The sequence below is a fragment of the Dermochelys coriacea genome, chromosome 8, assembly GCF_009764565.3.
Source record: "Dermochelys coriacea isolate rDerCor1 chromosome 8, rDerCor1.pri.v4, whole genome shotgun sequence".
Classification (NCBI taxonomy): Eukaryota; Metazoa; Chordata; order Testudines; family Dermochelyidae; genus Dermochelys; species Dermochelys coriacea.
Genome location: NC_050075.1, coordinates 23842697 through 23870291, shown reverse-complemented (window position 1 = coordinate 23870291; position 27595 = coordinate 23842697). Strand labels below are relative to the sequence as shown.

The 27595-nt window shown below is 40.5% G+C and overlaps 1 protein-coding gene across 1 annotated transcript in view; it reads left to right on the top strand.

The window, feature by feature from the left end:
* The window catches only part of ATP10B (ATPase phospholipid transporting 10B (putative)), a 264174-nt gene that overhangs the window by 191597 nt on the left and 44982 nt on the right, over positions 1-27595 (top strand). Inside the window, exons 5-9 of the mRNA XM_043490568.1 lie at positions 9228-9313; positions 12549-12655; positions 20330-20461; positions 23400-23527; positions 25109-25361. Of these exons, the coding sequence (XP_043346503.1) occupies positions 9228-9313; positions 12549-12655; positions 20330-20461; positions 23400-23527; positions 25109-25361 (706 nt within the window). The remainder of the gene's footprint in view (positions 1-9227; positions 9314-12548; positions 12656-20329; positions 20462-23399; positions 23528-25108; positions 25362-27595) is intronic.

Below are 27595 nucleotides of genomic sequence, written 5' to 3'. Positions count from 1 at the left end.
GGTGCATGTTTGTGCATACATTTGGGGGTTCACCGCATTCCCAGCCACCCTTATGCCCCATGAGTTTTTATGGTTACATTCCTAACCAGCACTTTGGCATATATTAACTAGTGGATAAATAGTTCTAGTGCACACTAAGCTGAAAATAACTTTGTGAATGGCCCTGCCTGAGAGTACAATATATTATTGTGTATTCTATTAGGACAAATGTGAATTTGAATTAAAATTGAAGATTGGCTGTCTAGTCATCAGTTTGAATGTTGGACAGTGAGAAATCAAATATTTGATGTTGACATTATTGCATAGTTCATATTGTTACTTTCTCATAAGCAACTGATTGAATTATTCATTTGGTGCCACTTTGAGAAATCCTAAAATTGAGACAGTTTGACAGTAGAAGAGTTGTATTCTTCACACTCTTGAATGACTTTTCAAACATACTAGTGACAGGTGTCAGATAAGACAAACCAAGTTTAATCAGCTACATCAGGAGGAATGGAACAATTTGCACTATTGGAATCATAGTTGCGAACAGGGCAAAAATAAAGAACATGTAGATAATTCCTGAAATTAAACATCAATGTTTTAGTTAGCATGAAGTGAGAATACACATAATAGGAAATACACAAAAATAGGAAAAACTATTGCAGAAATCTCCAAATAGATACTTGTACCACAAAAAAAGTTTGTTTTTTTTTTTAGTCCCACATTTAATTCACTTCAGCAGTTCAGTAGTTAGGTAGATCTGGCAGCAAGTTCATCCCCCACTCCACCCACCTCATTTAATTCAGTGGAGACTCTTACAGCTGTTATACAAGTCATTTCTCAGAGATCTTTAGGGTCTAAGGAAGTTAATGCTCATCAGATCAAATGCAAATTGTGGTGTGTTTTTTTTTTTAAGGAAGAGGAATTGTACTTAGATGAAAATTTATGTGAAAGGATGGGGAGAGAACAAAGAAATAATTTTACTCAGTAGGTTTTATGTTTTGTGCTTTTCAGATTTCAGAGCCCATACTATTATTTTGAACAACAATAAAATTCCATTATTTCAGATGACTGATGAAGATAAATGGAAGTTGAGGGCAATAAGCACCTCCCAGCATCAGGCCCTAAATCAGTATGGCCCATTACACTAATCTGTTGTTTCTTTCAAATAACTTGTCTTCCCACTAGCTTTTGTTCTAGCTATTAAGGTACAGGATAATAAACTGCATTGTGCAGTAACTATTATCTAGCTGCTGCACATTCTGAATTCTCCACTCCATTTACAATATGAGAGGATCTGTGGTTTCAGTTCATCTCCTAATGCTCCAATTAATATAATCTTCTATTAATCTAATAGTTTTATTTGTCTGTTTATTTCACCGTTTAAAAATTGGTCCTAATTAAAATTCCCATTTAATAGAATTGCAGGCCAAAGTTAGTTTGCATTCTTAAGACTATTTACTTAATTGATTACAGCGGTCCAAAATTGTAGCTAGTCCTCTTTGCAAATGAAAGAATATATTTAATTTATTACATTAAACATGAGATTACTTTCAACACCACTGATCCTCTGATGAAACAGATCATCATCATTAGTGTTACAGTTCAGGGCAACTGCACCTGTATTTCCACCTTGTGGACCCTTGAGGGGACCCACTCTAAGCTCCCTGCTCCTCAGCCATCGCCTCTTTTGGGCAGAAACCCACATCTATGAACCTTCTGACTGGGATTTTTTCAGTCTGTGGAGTCCCCTGCCTAGATTTTGTGACATCCCCAGCAAGCCAGACTGCCTAAACAGGCCAGTGTCTGTACTGTGTTTTCTTTCTGAAGACTATGAACAGCTGTGATGGACAACGGTCACAAGTTACTACACCACTTTTTCTAAGCAAGGACATTTATTCTTAAGATGAAAGCACTACACAGAAAACACTAACAACAATAAAAGAACCTATGCACATGCTAATAAGCCTACCAGAGGTCACCCCAACTCCAAACTCGGACTCTGGTAGGTGTCAGTCTTCTAAAACCCACAATGGTCTCAGATTTAGTTCATAATTGTCTCAGATTTAGAACCAGAGAAAGCAGCTGGGCAGTTCATCCATTTCTTAATACAGCTGGGGCTTTGATATCTAGTATCCAGAAACAGGTAATCAACAAACCAAAATCCTCTCCTCAGAGAGTAGCTTCAAAAGGTAGGGTTTTTGCATAACTGGAGATGGGGAACTTGCATTTAACTCCCCTTAGGCATTTCCCAGGAAATCCACTTTGCAAATGTTGTCCCAAAAGTCCATTCTCATCTGGTATGTCCTTCAGTATAGTCCTTTGATCAGCCAGGCCTTAAATCAGATCTCTCTTCCTCCTGACCCCCAAAGGTTACATAAAGTCTCAGCCCACAATAGTACATAAACTTTGCATAGAGTACAATGGACCCCAAAGATACTTAAACTTAATTCAATATGGTTTTATAAGTATATTGTAGGAAATTGCCATATCTGTCACAATTAGTTCATAAAGTCGGTTAGGAAATTTTGAACACTTCAAATTTTTGATGAAAAAAGGGTGAAAATGTCTGCATTTTCCTCTCCATTTTCCCAAACAACATTATTAGTTCATTGCATGTGGTTTCTTTTTTGTTTTATATTTTTTAAATATGAATATCAATACTATCCCTTCACAGTTCAGATTTCACTCCTCTGAATGTAGGTGCAGACAGGGAAGAAGCAGGAGGAACCTGTTGTATCCTTTAAATGAGGGTAAACCACCACCACCGGTTGCAGGCAGGTGCCATAATTCTATACATTCCTCACACTTAGCGTGGAATTTATTTTGTGCACGTGGTTAAGTGCTTTGGCAGATCAAGTCTATAGTTTGAGGTTTATGGAACTATCTATAAGCTTTGTAACAATAAGTAGGAAAGGCTCTTCTTAGTGAGAAGAGTTGAAACTAGAGCTGACTGAAAAATTGTTGATGAAACTTTTTTCTATTGAAAGATGCTATATCATCAAAAGTGAAATGTTTCACAGAATCTTACTGGTTTCAACAAAAATTTTGCTGGGAAGTTGTCTTGGCTTGAGGATGGAAGGTAGGAGGTGCAAGAAGGAAATCAACCCATTCCAGAACAGCCAATAACCCAGTGGTTAAAATACTCACTTAGGATACGGGGGACCTGTGTTCAAATCCCTGTTCTATATCACGGTTATTGGCTATATAAAGGAGTTTCTTTTTCTCTGCTTTTCACAAGAAGAATTTCAAAAAGTCTCGTTTTCCTTCACATCAAAATGAAAACAAATTTTTAAACTTCAAAATGTTTCATGAAGCTAAATTTTCTGCCCAGCGTAGTTGAAATCTGTATATTTTATTCTATAGATTTAACTACATATTTAACAAGGAAAAAGAGGAATAGAAAATATTACATTTGTGTGATATTACCATGTTACTGGTACCTTATGAACTACATCTTTTGTATTTCCTACCTTTTATATTATAACTGACCAACCTGAATGTTAAACAAAACACAACATTCTGCACTAATAGCAGACCATTCTCAATCCATCAGCTATTAACTCAGTAACAGTTGTGTTCTGAGTTAAATGTGCTTTGGACTCAGATTATTTAGCTTGGTTATTACCTTGTTACCTTCAAGTTACCTAAACAAACCACATACCCTAATATGTGGTTTTTGCATGTATAAATGGTTGACCTCAGTAAGCTTGGTGGAAAGCAGTTTGGATTGTGGTGGTATCTAGTAGTAGATTCATAGATTCATAGATAATAAGGTCAGAAGGGACCATCTGATCATCTAGTCCGACCTCCTGCACAGCGCAGGCCACAGAATCTCACCCACCCACTCCTATGAAAAACTTCACCCATGTCTGAGCTATTGAAGTCCTTAAATCATGGTTCAAAGACTTCAAGGAGCAGAGAAGCCTCCCTCAAGTCAACCATGCCCCATGCTACAGAGGAAGGCGAAAAACCTCCAGGGCCTCTCCAATCTGCCCTGAGGAAAATTCCTTCCCAACCCCAAATATGGCGATCAGCTAAACCCTGAGCATATGGGCAAGATTCACCAGCCAGATACTATAGAAATTTTCCTGGGTAACTCAGATCCCATCCATTTAATATCCCATCTCAGGAGATTTGGCCTATTTACCCTGAATATTTAAAGATCAATTACTTACCAAAATCCCATTATCCCATCATACCATCTCCTCCATAAACTTATCGAGTAGAATCTTAAAACCAGATAGATCTTTTGCCCCCACTGCTTCCCTTGGAAGGTTATTCCAAAACTTCACTCCTCTGACTGTTAAAAGCCTTCATCTGATTTCAAGTCTAAACTTCCTGGTGGCCAGTTTATACCCATTTGTTCTTGTGTCCACATTGGTGCTGAGCTGAAATAATTCCTCTCCCTCTCCTGTATTTATCCCTCTGATATATTTATAGAGAGCAATCATATCTCCCCTCAACCTTCTTTTAGTTAGGCTAAACAAGCCAAGCTCCTTAAGTCTCCTTACATAAGACAAGTTTTCCATTCCTTGGATCATCCTAGTAGCCCTTCTCTGTACCTGCTCCAGTTTGAATTCATCCTTTTTAAACATGGGAGACCAGAACTGCACACAGTATTCTAGGTGAGGTCTCACCAGTGCCTTGTATAACGGTACTAAAACCTCCTTATCCCTACTGGAAATGCCTCTCCTGATGCATCCCAAAACCGCATTAGCTTTTTTCACAGCCATATCACATTGGCAGCTCATAGTCATCCTATGATCAACCAATACTCCAAGGTCCTTCTCCTCTTCGGTTACTTCTAATTGATGCGTCCCCAACTTATAACTAAAATTCTTGTTATTAATCCCTAAATGCATAACCTTACACTTCTCACTATTAAATTTCATCCTATTACTATTACTCCAGTTTACAAGGTCATCCAGATCCTCCTGTATAATATCCCAATCCTTCTCCGAATTGGCAATACCTCCCAGCTTTGTATCATCTGCAAACTTTATTAGCACACTCCCACTTTTTGTGCCAAGGTCAGTAATAAAAAGATTAAATAAGATTGGTCCCAAAACCGATCCCTGAGGAACTCCACTGGTAACCTCCCTCCAACCTGACAGTTCGCCTTTCAGTAGGACCCGTTGCAGTCTCCCCTTTAACCAATTCCTTTTGATCCACCTTTTGATGTTCATATTGATCCCCATCTTCTCCAATTTAACTAATAATTCCCCATGTGGCACGGTATCAAATGCCTTACTGAAATCTAGGTAAATTAGATCCACTGCATTTCCTTTATCTAAAAAATCTGTTGCTTTTTCAAAAAAGGAGATTAGGTTGGTTTGGCACGATCTACCTTTTGTAAAACCATGTTGTATTTTGTCCCATTTACCATTGACTTCAATGTCCTTAACTAATTTCTCCTTCAAAATTTTTTCCAGGACCTTGCATACTACAGATGTCAAACTAACTGGCCTGTAGTTACCCGGATCACTTTTTTTTCCTTTCTTAAAAATAGGAACTATATTAGCAATTCTCCAATCATTCGGTACCACTCCTGAGTTTACAGATTCATTAAAAATTCTTGCTAATGGGCTTGCAATTTCAGGTGCCAATTCCTTTAATATTCTTGGATGAAGATTATCTGGGCCCCCCGATTTAGTCCCATTAAGCTGTTTCAGTTTTGCTTCTACCTCTGATATGGTAATATCTACCTCTATATCCTCCTTCCCATTTGTCATGCTACCATTATCCCCAAGATCCTCTTTAGCCTTATTAAAGACTGAGGCAAAGTATTTGTTTAGATATTGGGCCATGCCTAGATTATCTTTAACCTCCACTCCATCCTCAGTGTTAAGCGGCCCCACTTCTTCTTTCTTAGTTTTCTTCTTATTTATATGGCTATAGAACCTTTTACTATTGGTTTTAATTCCCTTTGCAAGGTCCAACTCTATTCGACTTTTAGCCTGTCTCACTTTATCCCTACATGTTCTGACCTCAATTAGGTAGCTTTCCTTGCTGATCCCTCCCATCTTCCACTCCCTGTACACTTTCTGCTTCTTCTTAATCACCTCTCTAAGATGCTTGCTCATCCAGCTTGGTCTACAACTCCTTCCTATGAATTTTTTCCGCTTTCATGGGATACAGGCTTCCGATAGCTTCTGCAGCTTTGATTTAAAGTAATCCCAGGCCTCCTCTACCATTAGATCCATAAGTTCTTCAGTCCAATCCACTTCCCTAACTAATTTCCTTAATTTTTGAAAGTCAGCCCTTTTGAAATCAAAAACCCTAGTTGCAGATTTATTTTTGTTAATTCTTCCATTTAGTTTGAACTGAATTAGCTCATGATCACTTGAGCCAAGATTGTCCCCTACAACCATTTCTTCTATGAGGTCCTCGCTACTCACCAAAATTAAATCTAAAATGGCATCCCCTCTAGTCGGTTCAGCAACTACTTGATGAAGGAATCCATCAGCTATCGCATCTAGGAAAATCTGAGCCCTATTATTATTACTAGCACTGGTCCTCCAGTCTATATCTGGGAAGTTAAAGTCTCCCATGATCATGCAGTTTCCATTAGTATTTACTTTATTAAAGACATTAAAAAGGGCTCTGTCCATATCCAAATTAGATCCCAGAGGTCTATAGCATACTCCAAGCACTATCGTAGGAGAGGCTTTACTAGTTTTCTTCCCCAATGTAATTTTTGCCCAGATGGACTCTGTCTTATCCATTGCATCGCTTCTTATTTCTTTACATTCTACCTCATCATTGATATACAATGCTACTCCACCCTCTTTACCTTTGTTTCTGTCTTTCCTAAAGAGCACATACCCCTCAATACCTGTAGTCCAGTCATGACTACTATTCCACCATGTTTCTGTTATCCCTATAATATCTGGTTTCACTTCCTGCACCAGTAGCTCTAGTTCCTCCATTTTGTTACCTAGACTCCACGCATTGGTGTATAAACATCTTAATTTTTGCTGTTTGGCCTCGCTCACATTTTGTACCCTATTAGGCACAGTCATTCTACAGCCAGTATAACCTGTTAGACTAGTATCCACACTGCCCTCGCTCCTTATATACATTCTCCTACCCACGTCTGTATCCTTTCTTACTTCATCTTCTTCCCTCTCAATGCTAAAATCTGGCGTGGAGATTTTCTGGACATCTCCCATCCATCTCCCCCTAATTCCTAGTTTAAAGCTCTCTTTATCAGTTGTGCCAGCCTCCATCCTAGAAGTCTATTTCCTTCCCTACTCAGATGAAGTCCATCCCGAGAGAACTGTCCTCTGTCTGTGAATGCCTCCCAGTGGCCATACATCTCAAAGCCCTCCTTATAGCACCACTGCCTAAGCCATCTGTTGACAGTCATAATCTTGTCGCACCTTTGTTGCCCTTCTCTAGGAACAGGAAGGATCCCGCTAAAGATCACCTGAGCCTCAATTTCCTTAAGCGTCTTCCCCAGCCTAGCATAGTCTCCCTTAATACTTTCCAGCGAGAATCTAGCCGTATCATTTGTTCCCACATGAAGGATAATTAGGGGATTCTTTCCCGCTCCCTTTAGGATCCTTTTCAACCTCAGGTCTATATCCCATATCTTAGCACCCGGAAGACAGCACACCCTTCTATTCTCAGGATCAGCTCTAGTTACAGGCCTGTCTATTCTTCTCAATAAAGAGTCCCCGATCACATAGACCTGCCTTTTCCTGGTGACGGTGCTATTCTCCAGTCTCTCCCCTGTTCCCTCTGGCTGCAAGTTCTTTCCATTCCTATTTTCCCTTATAATCCTCTTCAACCCATCCTGTATCCTCCTGGGGATCATATTTGGTGTAGTCTCCCTTGACTCTTCCGCTTTTCCTATAGGACTAGCCTCTCTTCTCTTCTTCCTTACCCTTCCACCTTCAACAAGTACCTGCCGAGCCCCTTCTTCATTTTCCAACTCTGCAAACCTATTCCTAAGCTCTGTTTCTCCTTCACTAGCCCGTCTTTTCCTGTGCCTGGTTCTTTTAGTCACATGCTTCCACTGACCACTTTCCTCACCCAGTCTCCCCTCAAAATTCCCCAGCCCTGCTTTGATCCACGAGTCTGAGTTTTTCCCTTCAGATACCTCATATCTTTGCTCCATCATCTGCTCAAACCCCTTCCTAAACTCAACCAGACTTTCCACCTGCATCTCCAAACCTCGGTTCTTTTCCTCCATCAGCTCTATCAGACGGCATTTCATGCAGAAAAAACTTACCGGTTCCCCCCTCCAGGATCATGTACATACCACAGCTTCCACATCCAGTCATCCTCAATGTGTCTTCCACTACAGGAGTCACTCCCACAGCTGCCTCCGTATCTGTCATCGCCTTCCCACCCAAGTCCTGTTAATCTGGGAAACACAAGCCACACCAAAAAGACCCCCCCGCAAAAGCAAACCCCAAACAAGCACCACAATACAAACTCCTCCAACAGAACTCCCACTCAAACTCCCCTGTTTAGAGCTCTGTTTGCTAGCTCCTGTGCCGCTGCAGCTGTCTGAGTGTTAGAGGTTAGAGTTTAATGAACTAATCAGTTTGTTCCTTTCTCTTTCTGCTGATTGTATGTTTGTTGTCAGCACCACATCATGTTGTGAGCACATCACTGGGTATTTGTGTACTGTATAAATGTTGAAACAATAGAACTGGAGCTAGTGCTCCCAGAAAAGCCGAAGATTGAATGAAATGTCTACTATGCTGAATGGAATGAAAATGCTCAGTTAAATCTAAGTATGGTCAGTTTTACTTTTTTGTTAATTGCACAAGGAAAATGCCTGGATTGATTTACATAAAAAAACTATATTGTAAATACCTCATCAAAACAAGATTATTGGAGAAGCTAACAACAACGTTTGGCCAACTTCTGCCTTTGGATGCATCCACAGCTCGCTGAATTCAATAAAAGCTCTGGGTACAAATCCAAGGTCAGAATTCGTATTTTATACAATAATGGGAGACAAAAAAACTGGATGTGTTTGTATGTTGCAAGCCATGAATTTGCCCTCAACAGCTCTTGCCCATTGATCTTTATTTTGCAGTTGTGAAGAGGATCTGCAGGGATTGTTGCATTCGATCTAATGTTATATGACCCTTCCAAGAGAAGGCTTCCTGTGCTAGCAACCACAGACATGTTTTCTAGTCACAACTACCGTAAGATGTTCTGATTGTTACATTTTTATAAGTATATGTTGAACTTAATTCCCAATGCATTTTCTTTTGTAGAACACTCCATTTGATCCAGAATTTTTCCAACACACCATAGTCTGTGAAAAGCCAAATAATGATCTCAATAAATGCAAAGGTTATGTGTAAGTACTTGCTATCTGTTTCTATAAATTTGTCAAATCACCTCTGAGCTTTAAACTATCATGTTTTAAAACTAAGTATTTTACAGAAAGTAATGGGTTTAGAAGCTCCACCATTGTCTAAATGTGGGCTGTGGAAGCTGTGTTGTAGGTCCAATGTAGATGGAATTTGGAGTTTGTGGCTAAGTCAATGCCAATACTTGGGTTTGGATTCAGTGTTTCCAGAATCTCACGGGCCCTTCTCATGAGCCTTCAGCTATATCTGAACCCAGATATAGGTTCCTTTAAATTTTAAATCTGACCTGAAACCAACACTAGACAGACTTGTCTGGGCCAGGGTCTAAACCTAAATCTCTCCTAACATTCAAAGTGGTTCAGGTTCAAGGTTCTAGTTTCTTTATATGTATGTTCACAGGAAGTAAAAGTCATCCAGGGATGACCTACTGTGGTCTAATTTTCTTATACTAGCAGAAATCAAGAGCAAATCCACTGAAGTCAATGGGATTATACTAATGTAAAATATGTGCAAGTGAGGAAACTGCCTCTTATTTTCTGTTACCTTTTGTAAAATGATTGTAAGAGGCATACATTAATGCCTCTTCAGAAGAGCAATGAGAATATTAAAATTTCTGGAAGATACAGTAAGGGCCAGTTTTTCTGTTGGTGTGCAGTCTCTGTGCTGCTCCATTGGTGTAAACCCATATGAATCTGGCCTGGAGGATATACCCAGTGTAAGGTGATCTTCCACTTACTCTCCCATCTGACATCTTAGAAGAGTCAAGGGGTGCAGGTAGGAAACCCTTATTTAATATTGATCTAGTTTTGACCTCTTGGGACCACTTGCTTGGAGCATAAATTATGGCAGCCCTCTCAATTAGGTTGCTGTGGCACAGGGCAACTGGCCCTACACACAGGCTGCACCAGAATAAGGGGAGTGCAAGGATGGGCTGTATTTCGCCTATGCACACACACCGACTGCACTGTCTGCAAATCAGATGGAACCACGGATCTGACCCCAAATTTTGGAATTCTAACAAGAGTTTTGTATGAGAAATCCATTCCAGAAATATTTACTACTTCCCAAGCTTAATGGGTGCAAAATCCATTCAGTGTTTCTCATCATGTTGGTCCAAGGACAGCAGGAAGAATCTTCAGCAAAATATATTTGTTGTAGTTTAATGCCTTTAATGATCAATGAGGCTTGAGTTCTTCCCTCTAGTTTTACTATTGATTAAGACAATTTAGAAGCCTAGTCATAGAAAACCAGCATTATTTTAAGCAATGTTCCAACGAAAGTTGATGTTCCAACAAATGAGTGTGACCCAGCATACAATGAACACAATGTCTTCAGCAAAGATTTCGCTCTAGGACAGTGGTTCTCAACCAGGGGTGCGTGCACGCCCAGGGGTATGCAGAAGTCTTCCAGGGGGTACATGAACTCATCTAGATATGTGACTAGTTTTACCACAGACTACGTAAAAAGCACTAGCAAAGTCAGTACAAACTAAAATTTCATACAGACAGTGACTTGTTTATACGGCTCTATATACTATGCACTGAAATGTAAGTACAATATTTATATTCCAATTAATTTATTTTATAAATATATTGTAAAAATGAGAAAGTAAGCATTTTTTCAGTGACACTTTTTTGTATTTTTATGTCTGATTTTATAAGCAAGTAGTTTTGAAGTGAGGTGAAACTTAGGGGTATACAAGAGAAATCAGACTGCTGAAAGGAGTACAGTAGTCTGGAAAGGTTGAGCGTCACTGAGATTCCTCCAGGAATTGTTTGTAAATTGTACAGTTATTTTCTTTAGCTTCACTATAAAACTATAGTAACTCCTAAGAACTGGCTCTGAATCTGAAATCACAATGCCTGTCTGACATGCTTGAAAAAGTATCCTTTCCTAGATTGAAATTTGAGCAAAGGGACACACAGAGGCTTTTAGGAAATAATCTTACCAATGCATTATGTAGATGAGGGGAAAAAAGAGGTTGCTGGAGTTTTTTATGTGTTAGTGAAGACACTTAAATTAATGCAGTTTAACACATTATTACTTTACACTGCTACATCACTTACTGCCTGATGTTCATGTGCAAATTGCTTTTCTGTGAGCAAATGAGAAACTTTGGGCACCTATTACAGGCTGCTTTTGAAAATCTGTCCCTTCATTCCCATGACCGATTCATGGGTTTACATTGCAAACTGAAGCGTATGCTACTTTACCTAGCTCATGAAACATAAGAATAAAGTCAGGTTTCAGAGTAGCAGCTGTGTTAGTCTGTATTTGCAAAAAGAAAAGGAGGACTTGTGGCACCTTAGAGACTAACAAATTTATTTGAGCATAAGCTTTCGTAAGCTACAGCTCACTTCATCGGATGCATTCAGTGGAAAATACAGTGGGGAGATTTATATACACAGAGAACATGAAACAATGGGTGTTACCATACACACTGTAACCAGAGTGATCACTTAAGGTGAGCTATTACCAGCAGGAGAGCGGGAGGGGGGGAGGAGGAAAAAAAACCTTTTGTAGTGATAATCAAGGTGGGCCATTTCCAGCAGTTGACAAGAACATCTGAGGAACAGTGGGGGGGGGGGGGAAGGGAGATAAACATGGGGAAATAGTTTTACTTTGTGGAATGACCCATCCACTCCCAGTCTCTATTCAAGCCTAAGTTAATTGTATTCAGTTTGCAAATTAATTCCAATTCAGCAGTCTCTCGAGTCTCAATTAATTTGCAAACTGGATACAGATGAGCTCCTGAATGGTAACCACAGCAGTCAAAGGATATTATTTATATACACATGTGGTATTTGTACAACTGTGCTTCTACAATGTTACAAAATCTATTCATTTTAATCGTTAACCTCGGAGAGAGAACACTGATAAGATTTCTCTAATAATTCCCTCTGAATTGTGGGTTAAATTGCACAGTTTCTCTTATCTTCATTTATTAAATACTAAATCTGCCAGGCAAAGAACAGAATCAGAGGCTCCAACCACATAAATTATCCTCAGATTTAAATTTTGATGCTTTAGTCCACACAGACAGGTTCTGTATTATAAGATACAAAGACTTCTATAAACCTCCAGTGTGGATCCCTGACTGAAGCCAGATACAGTGAAACATTTCTCAGTCGTCACCAATTCACTGATTCAAACCTGAAGGGAAAAAAATACATAGAACAGAACACAAAGGGAAATCATATCATTTTATTTTCTTCTTTGTAGGGAGCAGCCTGATCACAAACAGATTGGTTTTGGAAGTGAAAGCCTTTTGCTTCGTGGCTGTACAATCAGAAATACTGAGATTGCAATAGGAATTGTCATTTACGCAGGTAACAACTCACTTTTTACCCTTTCATTTAGCTAAGCATGAAGTTGCTCTTGAAATATCTTACAGAGAATATGTATAATCTAATACTAAGCCATAATATTTTACTTTAAGAAGTGGTAGTTTATGGGAATAAAATAGGTGGATAAAGTCAAAGAACTTGCTGTTTATCTCTAATGGTTTGGTTCCAATCTGAAGCTAAGGTGTCTGCTCATCGGTGCCTGGTGGCTAATAGTGATAGCAGATGATCCTGCTTGTTAGTTAATTTCAGATGTCCTGCGGTGGCTACTCAAAAATTGCCAGAGTGAAGAAGGCATAAAGTGATCTACTCCACATCCCAGGACTGTGTCCAGTATAAGTGACAGGGAACAGAGCTTAGAGAAACCATGTATACATATACAAGCCATGAAGACATCAGTGCCCAGATCTGTAGCAGCATCACAGGGTTCACAGTTGTAGTCAGACCTTCTATTTCCAGGCTGCTTGAGCTGAAATGTTTTCCATGGGTGACTGTTGAGCTATAGAGGAAGAACAGTGGCCTTTCCTCCCAGCTCACTTGCTAGCTGATATGTGAAGTGACATTCACCATGAATGTCATTCATTTGCACCCGTGGCTAGATGCCAAATGCTGTGACAATGTCCATCTAACAGAAATACCTGTTTCTATGATGGCAACCTTTGTACCATTCTAGCACAGACTGCCAAGCCCCATCACTCACCTCCTTGAAATAGCTACTATAAAAAAAATTGGGGCAACTGTTCACTGTGAAGTTGGGACCATTTCTCTTCACTTCTCCTTTTAGGAATCCTGCTTCTCTCTTTGCATGTCTAGTGCAGTCATTTTTTGGTATGTTCTTTTGATCACAGACCCTAATATGGTTTGCATCTTTGCTCTTTACTTGAGTGTCTGTTCACTGCTTCCTCTGCTCATTTTGAAGGTTAGAGTCTCAGAGTCATTCTTGAGCCATTGTGACTGTGACCTTAGCATGTCTTCAATATGATTTTTTCAGCTGATACCCACTTGTTAATATCAATGTCAGAGTTTATTATCGCTTTTTTTGTTTCTAAAATTAGATTCACCTACAGCATCTTCCCTGAGCCAGCACTAGCTTCATTTCTGGGACTCATTGACATTGATTATACTGTGACTTTTAATCAAGATCTGTAACCTCTTTTTCTGAATCTCCATTATCACTTATGTTGTATTTATATAATGTGTGGCAGAGTTCCAACCTTGTCCCCATGGGTCCCGCATTTCCAGGTGGTTTATGCTAGCTTCAGAGGCTCACTGCAATCCTCCACGTAGCCTTTCTCTCTCTAGGGCCAGGGATACAGTCTACTGAGCCCTTTTCATCATAAGCCAGCAATGGAGGTGGTGAGAGAGTTCCCACAGCCTCTGATGCGCCTACGGCCTCATGCCAGAACATTTTAGCCTCCTGTCTTGATGGGGGCCTGTTTTCCCCTCCCAGGAGGTGTTTCTGTAGTGGTGGGTTGGGGGGAACCCGGGCCCGCCCTCTACTCCGGGTTCCAGCCCATGGACCCTAATGGTAGCAGCTATTGGCAGCCAACCTTTTACTGCCAGAGTTGCAACATTTCCCTGGACCACTTCCCCACAGCTCTCCTGCTTCTCCCTTCTTCACCCTTACCTTAGGGCTCCCTTACCAATGACTTGAGGGTGTCTTCATTATCTAGCCCTTCAGCCGCACTTCCTCTCTGCCTGACTGGAGTGAGCCCTTTTATATTATCAGAGGGGCCTTAATTAGAGTTAGGTGGTCACATTAGCTTAATGGCCTCACCTGATTCTTTGCAGGTTAATTGGAGTCAGGCATTCTCATTAGCCTAGAGCAGCCCCTGCTCTGGTCAGTCAGGGAACAGAAAACTGTTCATCCAGTGCCAGTATATCTGCCTTCTGCTACTCTGCTGTACCCAGCTGGCCTGGGTCTATCACAGATGACATATTCTCCATTTGTATAATTCTGTTACCTCCTAACTTAGCTTTAATGGAGACATCATTTAATTGTGGAGCAATCACTGAATGTGATTGCCTAGCCTGTGTGGCTCACCTCTCACTGGTGTGTGACTTTATTTTTCATGTCTATGCAGATGGCTAAATGTGAGGCAGTTGTGCTAAGGGAAAAGTGCATACAGGCCTCATCGCTGAAGCTTCAGCCAACACAGGGTGATGCACTCTTCCCAGACATGAAGGTGGTAGGAGACAAGAGAGAAACTTCAATCCTGCAGCTAAGAGAAATTTGTCCGTCCATTCAGCAACTAGAAAGTGAGAGAGACATAATGGTTCATCTGCCACCCCCTGCAGCTAAGCAAGGGGGTGAGTTAAACAGCATGTTCAGCGTTATGGGGAAAGCCTAGAACAAATCCACACAGACACACCCCTAGAACCCCGACCTGGGGTATTCTATCTGCTACCCAAGATCCATAAACCTGGAAATCCTGGACGCCCCATCATCTCAGGCATTGGCACCCTGACAGCAGGATTGTCTGGCTATGTAGACTCCCTCCTCAGGCCCTACGTTACCAGCACTCCCAGCTATCTTCGAGACACCACTGACTTCCTGAGGAAACTACAGTCCATTGGTGATCTTCCTAAAAACACCATCCTAGCCACTATGGATGTAGAAGCCCTCTACACCAACATTCCACACAAAGATGGACTACAAGCCGTCAGGAACAGTATCCCCGATAATGTCACGGCTAACCTGGTGGCTGAACTTTGTGACTTTGTCCTCACCCATAACTATTTCACATTTGGGGACAACGTATACCTTCAAATCAGCGGCATTGCGATGGGTACCCGCATGGCCCCACAGTATGCCAACATTTTTATGGCTGACTTAGAACAACGCTTCCTCAGCTCTCGTCCCCTAATGCCCCTACTCTACTTGCGCTACATTGATGACATCTTCATCATCTGGACCCATGGAAAAGAAGCCATTAAGGAATTCCACCATGATTTCAACAATTTCCATCCCACCATCAACCTCAGCCTGGACCAGTCCACACAAGAGATCCACTTCCTGGACACTACGGTGCTAATAAGCGATGGTCACATAAACACCACCCTATATCGGAAACCTACTGACCGCTATTCCTACCTACATGCCTCTAGCTTTCATCCAGCTCATACCACTCAATCCATTGTCTACAGCCAAGCTCTACGATATAACCGCATTTGCTCCAACCCCTCAGACAGAGACAAACACCTACAAGATCTCTATCATGCATTCCTACAACTACAATACCCACCTGCTGAAGTGAAGAAACAGATTGACAGAGCCAGAAGAGTACCCAGAAGTCACCTACTACAGGACAGGCCCAACAAAGAAAATAACAGAACGCCACTAACCATCACCTTCAGCCCCCAACTAAAACCTCTCCAACGCATCATCAAGGATCTACAATCTATCCTGAAGGACGACCCATCACTCTCACAGATCTTGGGAGACAGGCCAGTCCTTGCTTACAGACAGCCCCCCAACCTGAAGCAAATACTCACCAGCAACCGCACACCACACAACAGAACCACTAACCCAGGAACCTATCCTTGCAACAAAGCCCGTTGCCAACTCTGTCCACATATCTATTCAGGGGATACCATCATAGGGCCTAATCACATCAGCCACCCTATCAGAGGCTCGTTCACCTGCGCATCTACCAATGTGATATATGCCATCATGTGCCAGCAATGCCCCTCTGCCATGTACATTGGTCAAACTGGACAGTCTCTATGTAAAAGAATAAATGGACACAAATCAGACGTCAAGAATTATAACATTCAAAAACCAGTTGGAGAACACTTCAATCTCTCCGGTCACTCGATTACAGACCTAAGAGTGGCTATCCTTCAACAAAAAAGCTTCAAAAACAGACTCCAACGAGAGACTGCTGAATTGGAATTAATTTGCAAACTGGATACAATTAACTTAGGCTTGAATAGAGACTGGGAATGGATGAGTCATTACACAAAGTAAAACTATTTCCCCATGTTATTTCTCCCCCCCACTCCACCCCCCACTGTTCCTCAGATATTCTTGTTAACTGCTGGAATTAGCCTACCTTGCTTGTCACCATGAAGGTTTTCCTCCTCCCCCCTCCCCCCCCCCCCCCCCGCTGCTGGTGATGGCTTATTTTAAGTGATCAATCTCCTTACAATGTGTATGATAAACCCATTGTTTCATGTTCTCTGTGTGTGTATATAAATCTCCCCTCTGTTTTTTCCACCAAATGCATCCGATGAAGTGAGCTGTAGCTCACGAAAGCTTATGCTCTAATAAATTTTTTAGTCTCTAAGGTGCCACAAGTACTCCTTTTCTTTTTGCGAATACAGACTAACACGGCTGCTACTGTGAAACTAGAAATGTAGTGTAATTCATACCTCTAATTCATAGTCTTAGCCTGTCACAAGATGATGTTGATATCAAATTTTCATTCTGAGCGTGCTGAGATATTTATTTAGATTTTATTATCTTTGGGTTCAGGGAGGTGTGTCTATGTATATGTAAAACACCTAGCACATTTGGGCCTTCATCTTGATTGGGGCCTGTAGGCACTACTGAAATAGGAACAAAGAGTAATAATAGATGCTGTGCAATATGAATTTGAGCAACGATGTGGAACGGCAACAGCATTAATGGCACTGATGGACCACTTGCTAATAACTTCCTCTTCATGTTTAAGCATGCTTTTTTGACCTTGTCTTCCCAAATAAAAGCATCTAGCATATCATAAAACAAGGAAAAAACAACCCCATCATTCGCATATACCATGCAGTTGCAAATAAAAATCTGTACATAGTTCATCTTGTGGAAAGATAAATGGAGAAAGAACCATATATGACATAATTTAAAACACCACTGGAGATTATTTAGATATCACAATGAGGGGTGCAGTATGAAAAATTAATAATAGAATAAAAAAAGCAGGCTCTTCGTGCAGGTTTCATGTTAGCACTTCTTATACTAGTCTCTTATTAGCATTACAAGCATAGTAACTTGATTCAAATTGAATAAGTTTAATATTTTTTCTATCCTACGGTGTTGTTCATACTTTACAATCACATAATGAAGAGCTAAATAACATTAAAATCATTCACTTCTGGATCTGACATATTGGGTTTTCTGTAAGTTTGCACATGGCAAATGTGACTAGCAGCTTCTAATTAAGCCAGTTTAGCTGCTGAGATAGTCAAAAGTAGTTAAAAACCTTGATTAGGTGGTCTACTGATTTCTATTTCTGTATATAAAAGGAAGTAAAATAAGATGTATATTATCTTATTGTGTAAGATTTTTATATTTTACGAATCTTATTTTACTTCCTTTTCACATCAAACAGATTTAGCTGTTAAGTAGAAGCACGTACATGTTTCCCCACATCTTCAAATGTTGGTACAAGCCTTGTGGGCCTGCTGACTCTGCTGCCCTTGTGAGAGTGAAATGTGTGTGACAGCTGAAATCTGTAATGTAATTGTTTTTTTGGAAAAAGAAAAGGAGTACTTGTGGCACCTTAGAGACTAACAAATTTATTAGAGCATAAGCTTTCGTGAGCTACAGCTCACTTCATCGGATGCATTTGGTGGAAAAAACAGAGGAGAGATTTATATACACACACACAGAGAACATGAAACAATGGGTTTATCATACACACTGTAAGGAGAGTGATCACTTAAGATAAGCCATCACCAACAGCAGGGGGGGGGAGGAGGAAAACCTTTCATGGTGACAAGCAGGTAGGCTAATTCCAGCAGTTAACAAGAATATCAGAGGAACAGTGGGGGGTGGGGTGGGAGGGAGAAATACCATGGGGAAATAGTTTTACTTTGTGTAATGACTCATCCATTCCCAGTCTCTATTCAAGCCTAAGTTAATTGTATCCAGTTTGCAAATTAATTCCAATTCAGCAGTCTCTCGTTGGAGTCTGTTTTTGAAGCTTTTTTGTTGAAGTATAGCCACTCTTAGGTCTGTGATCGAGTGACCAGAGAGATTGAAGTGTTCTCCAACTGGTTTTTGAATGTTATAATTCTTGACGTCTGATTTGTGTCCATTCATTCTTTTACGTAGAGAAAATCAGACGTCAAGAATTATAACATTCAAAAACCAGTTGGAGAACACTTCAATCTCTCTGGTCACTCGATCACAGACCTAAGAGTGGCTATACTTCAACAAAAAAGCTTCAAAAACAGACTCCAACGAGAGACTGCTGAATTGGAATTAATTTGCAAACTGGATACAATTAACTTAGGCTTGAATAGAGACTGGGAATGGATGAGTCATTACACAAAGTAAAACTATTTCCCCATGGTATTTCTCCCTCCCACCCCACCCCCCACTGTTCCTCTGATATTCTTTTTAACTGCTGGAATTAGCCTACCTGCTTGTCACCATGAAAGGTTTCCTCCTTCCCCCCCCTGCTGTTGGTGATGGCTTATCTTAAGTGATCACTCTCCTTACAGTGTGTATGATAAACCCATTGTTTCATGTTCTCTGTGTGTGTGTATATAAATCTCTCCTCTGTTTTTTCCACCAAATGCATCCGATGAAGTGAGCTGTAGCTCACGAAAGCTTATGCTCTAATAAATTTGTTAGTCTCTAAGGTGCCACAAGTACTCCTTTTCTTTTTGCGAATACAGACTAACACGGCTGCTACTCTGAAACCTGTTTTTTTGGAATCCTTCCAGACCTAACTGGAAGCTTTACTTTCTTCTAGTGCTTGTAAAGCTGGACTCTAATGTGAAACATGCTCCCCCTAATGTCTGTCTCATAGAAATTCTTTGTCTTAAAAGTTTCTCTGTCTTCTGTTTGTAGTTAAACATATACATTTTACAGTGTGTGTATTTATTTGTGTGTATATCATGGAGGTGTCAGAAGCAACTCCATAGTTAAAGTTGCATTCAGATTTTCACTTTAAAGCAGGATTCAAATTCTTGGCTTCAATTCTCAGATACGGGAATGAAGTGTTTTAGACAGGAAGTGAGGGTGGGAAGGAAAAGTAGCTTTTTAAGCTGCCTTTGCGTTCTGCGGAAGGCAAGACCTGCCTGGCCCTGGTGTAAGTTAAGTCCACTCAGTTTTGCTCTAATGTATGCTCTGCTTCCTGTGTTCCCCAGAAAGCAGACATTAGTCATTGTACATTATACTCCAGCCATAACCTCAGTCAGCCCTTGACATGCCCTGTATTGCAGGAAGAGCCTTGTGCTAGCCAGGGAGACCTCTTGCAAGCGGCAATTCTTATGGGGCCTTAGTGTAAGAGAGAATTTGGGATCCTTGTATTTACCACATAAATGCATCAATTTAGTATAAATATGAATGCCTGGAAGAGTGGCATGGATGGTGTGTGATAGGCTTGGGCCCCACCAGGCTGTACAGGTAAAATGCCCTGCTGCAATGCTTTTGCTGTGACTTAGGGCACAGGAACGCTCCTTCTTGGTAAATAATACCAGGGGGAGAAGGCAGGGAAACGCTCCCTCTCCGCCTGTGATCCTCCAGCCCTGACACCACTCCAATTTGAGCCTCGCCCACCCTCCCCAGTGAAATGCTTGGAGTCAAGTGAACATTGTGGGCACCAGCATGTCGGATATAGATGTGTATTAAGTCTGTCTCTCTTCCCTCTCCCCTCCCACAGGTAAGAAACTAAATAAATGAGGCTTTCTCCATTTGTGTTTTTAAAGGTCATGAAACCAAAGCCATGTTGAATAACAGTGGGCCGCGCTACAAACGCAGCAAGATAGAACGGCGCATGAACATTGATATTTTCTTTTGTGTGGGGCTTCTGTTCATCATGTGTCTTATCGGAGCACTAGGTATGGAGCAACAGTGAAAATCTCCTCTTCCATTTGAAATGTTTGGTTTTCTTTGTGGTGATTAAGATTTGTTTTTATTAGGCGTGTGTATGTTCCAAAACCTAGATCTGATCACCTTTACTCTGGGGAACTTAACTGAAATTTCAGGGTTGATGCATATCTTTATAATGGGTTTGAATCAAAATCTCAAATCTGAATAATCCCAAATGTGGGAGTAAATTCAGTTGTGGGTATGAACTTTCATCTCCAGTCCTAGTAGGATTTGCTAGATGCTAATCGTGGAAGAGGTCATCTTCATTGCATTGCAGAAAGCTGAAGAACAGGCTTGCATTCCAGTACTGACTGTGATCCTATCCTAGTCAGAGCAGGACAATACATTTTCTTAACTCTAATGAAGAAAGGGCCAAAGTTGGAGCCCAATGAGTTTTCCATGGGCCATGACTTTACAGAGGTTACAAAGGCTCCTGTAGGTTTCTTGTGGTTTCTAAACATTTTCAGTAAACTGCAGCACAGCCATGAAGTTGCCTAGTGCCACAGCTTTGATCGAGTTCACACACACAGAGTTGTATCGTACCATACCGAAGCCCTAACAAGTTTCCAGGTAGCTGCCCATGAGAGCTGTAATGAGACATACAAGCAAGCCATTAGATTAGTACTTCTAGAAGTAAGGGAGCATCAGAAAAGAGGAATCTGTTTAAGACCAACAGTAGAACTGAGTAAATCCCTTTTTAATTTTGCTACTTCATGTTGGAATGAGCTTTTTTTTTTTGGCTTAGAAATGGGATTTCAGTTTAACAGTTGAGCTGTATGCATATAAGAGAGATTTTATTTTCATTGTTCCCGGGCTGCTGTCATTTAGATTTAGACTCTTGTATTTGTCATGCTCATATGCAGAGACCCCTGAGTAGCAAAATCCTTTAAATTCCGATTTGATGTGTGGACAGAGATGCAAAAAGTCAACATTTAAAAATCAATTTATCTGCTTATCTTAAAAAAGATAAGAATTAAACATGAAATGTTCATACAGTGAAACATGTAAAACAGTAATAAATCCACTAGATTTCATCCTCTTAAAATGACCTTCAGTGCCAACAGTGGTTTAGTAGTTTATGTTTTATATGATAAAATTGTTTGATGTAAAGGATTTCAGAAAAAAAATATTACTGATGATTTAGTGATCAGTATCTCGCTTGCAGATAATGTAATATTAGCAAAACTTGGGGGAGTAGGTAACTCATGAGTGTGGTAATGGGATAATCATCCTTGTTCAAATATGATAAGGTCTCTAACAGGCGTCTCCCTGTGCTGGGCCCACTGCCCAGGGTCCCCCCTCACTCTCCCCAGTAGCTCACGACGCCCGGCTCCAGACTGCTCCAGCTCCAGCTCCACTCTGCCTTAGTATGGCTGCTGCTCCTCTTCCTCCAGCTCCCTGGGCTGCTTCTCTTGCCCCTCTGGCTCTGGTTTCTACAGCTCTGCTCCCAGGACAGGTCTGCTCTGCAGGCTGCTTCTGTGACTCTGCTCCCAGCATTGACCTGCTTCCTGGGCTGCTCTCCTCCCAGAACAGGGTCTGCTCTCTCTGGGTTGCTTTTCTGGTCCCTCTGGATCTGGCACAGCTCTGCTCTCCAGCTCAGCATGAGCTGCTGCTTTCTCCATAGCTCGGCCCCACTCTGTCTGACCCAGGCAATTCCAGCTCACACGGAGGACGGGACCTTCCTGGCCTCCTGACTCCCTGATTTGCCTGCCCATCCTGTCATTCAGGCTGACCTAGAGCATTGGCCTATCCCAATTATTCCTAGGGACTGTCAATCTCAGGGTCCTGAATCCTCATTGACCCTTCCCCTTTTTAGTACTGGGAGCTAGCAACTAAAACACCCCCACTGAATGTTAGTAAGGGGGCAACAGTCCCCTTACACCAGCATAAAATAATTTTGGAGTCTCTGTCCAGTTCTTAGTAGGACAGATGTCCACATCACAAAAACTGCTTCCACGATTGGCACTAATAGCATCTTCTTCAAGAGTGTCAGGAAAGAGGCCAAGATAAAGGCCTGAAGAGTGAAGTACTAGAGGATTTGCTTTTGAAATGGGTCTGGAGCCACAGACAGTGCAGGGGAAGCTTGTGTTCCTGCTGACTGCCTGTATAGTATCAAACTACACTAGTTCTGTATGGAAATTTAGTTTCCAGTGCTGTTAAGCTAACAGCATTCTTGAACAACATGCATATCTGGGAGGCCAGAAAGAAAGATTTTGCAGAAGTCATGGCAGGAAGCAGTGAAACCTTGAACAAGAGATTTGTCTTCAGGAATGGAAAGAAAAGGACAGAGATCTTGGAGAAACTGAGGAGGAAGACCCATCCATTTCTGGATGTGGCCTAAGACTAGTAAATAAAGGGAGAGGGAGAAATCTAAAATAAATGCCAAACTGCAGGACGGAGTCATGGGGAAGGTGAATGGTAGTGTCAACAGTAAAAGAAGGGGGGAAGTGAAGAAGTTTAGAAAGGAAGAGAATAACTTCAGTTTTGGCCACATTAAATCTCTCTCTCCACTGACCTCTTTAACTTGAGTTATTAGCATAGCTGATACTTGAATCTGTGTAAGCAAATGGAATCACTCAGAGACAGAATGTAAGTGAGAAGAGCAAAGGGTAAAGGAAAGAGCTCTGGGGAAACTCCCACAGACCGTGGGAGAAGGGAGGAGGAAGAGGATTCCCTAAAGGATACCCTCACTTTAAGTTTACTACTCAACTAACCTTTATAAAAATGTGCCATGGTGTTCTACATTAATGGTGCAGTTTACGGTAGACTTACAGCATTGCTTGGGGCCATTGCTGTGGAATATTTTTCCTTTTTAACAAGAGTATAAGAAATAGAATATTCCAGAACTCTTGCCCCACCACTGTTTTGCTCAGCTTACTCCACTAAAATAGTGTTGATTCTGTATAGGTCATGGCATTTGGAATGGGAATTTTTCAGAGCGCCCACCATACGAAGTTCCAGATGTGAATGGCAACTACCTTTCCTCAGCTGTTGCTGGTTTCTACATGTTCTTGACAATGATAATCCTATTACAGGTAAAATAGAAATTTAAAAAAAGCTGTAGCTTTGGAAATGATGATATAATGGCTGGCAAGCAGATGTCAAGTTGCACCCTCTTGATAGTTGAATTTATTTTTAAAACTTTTGTAAAAATACTGTAGTATTTTACAGAAATGGTCCAAAATACTAGTGTTAGTTAGTTACTAGTAGTTAGTGCAATATCTTGGACCATTACTCTAGAATGCTTAAATGATAACAGCCTTTTTTGTATTTGTAAATAAAGATCACATGGTAGAGAACCAGTTGCTATACATCAGGTGGAAGCACCTTTTTATCTTGAAAGCTTCTTAAGTTTTAGGGTTCTACAGCATCTGAAAACCCATACATAGTTATAGTCAATTCACGATGGTCACTATAGTATGGGTACGTATGTATGTATATACCCACAATTATATACATTTAAGATACAGACTTTTTTTTATTTCTTCTGACCCTTCCCCAGTGTATTGATATGAAGGCGGTGGTAATATCATTAAACTAGTTCCAGAATTGATCACATGCACACAAAGGAGGACAATTCCATCAGTATGTTAGAACTTTCAGTGTTTTCTCCCCTGATTCAGAATGAGAATTCTACTGAGTAGCTCAAGGAAACGGTGAAACAAAAATTTTTGTACACCTTACCAACAGGGAATAATAGGTAGATAAGGCTGTGTTGGCATGGAAAAAGAAGATAAATTAGAACTGGGAGACCATATATCTGAGTCTGATTAAGCCTAACTGAGAACATTTTATGGAATGGGAATTTATTTTTCATATTTATTATTATAGCCACTGAGATATAAACAGACAGAATTTGTTTAACATGAATAAAATATGAGGACAACTTTCTGAGCTGTTGGTAGAATCCTTAGGGAAGTTATGCAGTATTTCTGAAACAGAATGCTTGTACGTTTTGGGAATTTAGAGGTTTTTGGGGGTATAACAGGAAAGGGGAAAGGGTAAACAAAGCAGTTACTTGTGAAATGTATTTATATTAAGAGTTGAAAAATATGCTAGTCCATCCTATTTTAGGAGCAATTTGAGCAAGATGCACCTTGGCCTAGAAACACGTTTTGGATAGTGTTGTGAATCTTATCTGAGCACTTCCAAATATAGCACCTCTTGACCCACATCCACCACACCTATCCATTGGGTGCTACTATGTGTACAGCATCATTCCACTTCTGGATGGCTGTTTCTGGCACCATAGCCTCAGTCCTAGAATATGAATTTCCTGGTAGTATACCATTTCCATAGATACATGTTTAGTGAGAATCAGCAGATGCATGAAAATTATTTTCTGTGCTTATGGTCAAGATGCTACATCATGGAGGTCACAGCGCTTCGGTGAGGGTGACCATGACCTATAAATTCCCTGTGAATTACAGGGACAGTGAAAATCTCCCTGCCACTGAGTTAATAAGACTTAGACTCCAGAAAGAACTGGTTCTTTTTCTTCTCCATAAAGTGTCATGACTGCAACTGACATGGGACTTGGCTGATAGTGAAAAGTACAGCGAGAAAAAAGACCCATCACTGAGGTTCTAACATCTTGTGGAACATTCTTCTTCCAGATTTTAATCCCCATTTCTCTCTACGTGTCCATCGAGTTCGTCAAGCTGAGCCAAGTTTTCTTAATTCATAGTGACATTGATCTGTATGATGAAGATGTAGATTTGCCCATACAGTGCCGAGCCCTAAATATTACTGAAGATCTGGGGCAAATCCAGTACATTTTCTCAGATAAAACTGGGACGCTAACAGAGAACAAGATGGTGTTTCGCCGCTGTACTGTCGATGGAAATGAGTTTTCACATCAGGAAAATGGTAAAACACAAAGAAGTATTATTGTATTATGAGCCTACTCTACCTACTCTACCTTAGTGCCTTAGTGTTTCATTTTGTGGTTTACTTGTGGCACCTTAGAGACTAACAAATTTATTTGACTATAAGCTTTCGTGAGCTACAGCTTACTTCATCGGATACAGTGAGTTGTAACTCACGAAAGCTTATGCTCAAATAAATTTGTTAGTCTCTAAGGTGCCACAAGTACTCCTTTTCTTTTTGCGAATACAGACTAACACGGCTGCGACTCTGAAACCTGTCATTTTGTGGTTTGTTTGGGGGGGGCGTTGTTTTGTTTTCTTTGTCTTATTATAAAGGTTCACAAGAGAGTGGAAGTTTTTAAAATTATTCTGAAGCCACACAACTAATCTTCATATTCCCACATCAAACACCTCAGCCTCTGTTCTATTGTGATCAACAATTCAGAACTGCAAGGAAGAAATATCCTCTTAAATTCACCCCGCTGCAGTAACTGCCAGCCCTACCTTTCTCTGATTCTTACTAAGTGAGATAAGTGGTAATTAAACTCAGTGAGTCCAAAAGTAATTACCATACAACCACCTGGGTAATGTGAAAGGTAGGAACAATTATGTGTTTGCTAGAAACGGGCCTAAACTACAAAGTCTATATCTGAAGTTCCCCAAAGTTTGCAGGTATTTGAATCTGAGTTTTTTACTAGGTCCATTGCTGATAGTTACTTTTTCATTAATAAATACTGTTATGGATTTTGTTAAAACCTCATTGAAACTGATAGGTGTGAATGCTTTCTTCATTTAAGATAGCTATAAGAGATAGTTATGGAGCCCCACCTAAAAATAGGCATAAACTCGCACCATTTAGGTGGAGGGCACAATGTGTGTGTGAATGAGGGAGAGAGAGAGAGAAGCTGAAGTACAGACAAGCTAAAGCAAGACATGAGCCTGGTCAAGCACAGTCTATGGCCCTGAAAGACGCTAAAGAATGGGCTTCTGGGTCTGGTGCTGGCTAAAGATGCTTGGGACTGTAAGCAAAGAATCTGTCTTGTTTTGTCCTTCTGCATTCAGAGATGCAGGATTCTATATGTTCCTTTTAAAGAAAACACCAGACCTCATAGTCAGTTTTTACACCCAACTGCAACCCCTCTCAGGGCCGCAAACTTTCACAAACCACTTGGGTCAAAAAAGGATAACAGTACTATTGGTCTAATCTCTCAGTCCTTGCTAAGGCAAAAATAAAAAGAGTACTTGTGGTACCTTAGAGACTAACAAATTTATTTGAGCATTTTGCTAAGGCAAAATTCCCATTTGACCGCAATTCCCTTTCATGTTGTATTCTTCAGTGGGAGTTTTTCCTGTGTGGGTAATGCAAAATTAGGCCCAAAGTACTTTACTATGCATATAACTACTCCACCTCTACATTACATTTAGAATGTCATTAAGCTGGCCAGCATCTGCAAAATAGATTTTCATGCTCTGTGAGTGAAAACATTACCAAATTTGTGAATTATCATAGTTCATTCTTCTCTTCCACTGAACTGCAAAAAGTGCAGTTAAAAATATTTTAGTTAACAGAAGTCCATAAAAGTGATCAGTTTCTTGTTTGGTTTGGTTTGTAATGATAAACATTTCAATGGGAAGCTTGCCAAGAAACTGAACTATGCATGGAAGTTTTTTTCTGGTGATGGTTTAGAGATTGTGTGATGGGTCTCCAGTGTACAACCTGGAACTGTGGGACTGCTGTGCCCTCTTAACTCTCCAGTCTGGGCTGTCTCTCAGGATGTTTTGCCAGTGACAAGCAGCACACCCCTCCAGATGTTATGATCACTCAGTCAACAATATGCAGGGACGCACCCAGCTAAATTCAATAAATGCTCTCTAAACCAGTGGTTCTCAACCAGGGGTATGTGTACCCTGGGTGTATGCAGAAATCTTCCAGGGGATACGTCAACTCATCTAGATATTTGCCTAGTTTTACAACAGTCTACATAAAAAGCACTAGTGAAGTCAGTACAAACTAAAATTTCATACAGACAATGACTTATTTATACTGCTTTATATACTATAAACTGAAATATAAGCACAATATTTATATTCCAATCAATTTATTTTAATATCAGATGGTAAAAATGAGAAAGTAAGTACATTTTTAGTAATAGTGTGCTGTAACACTTTTGTATTTTTATATCTGATTTTGTAAGCAAGTAGTTTTTAAGTGAGTTGAAACTTGGGGTACACAAG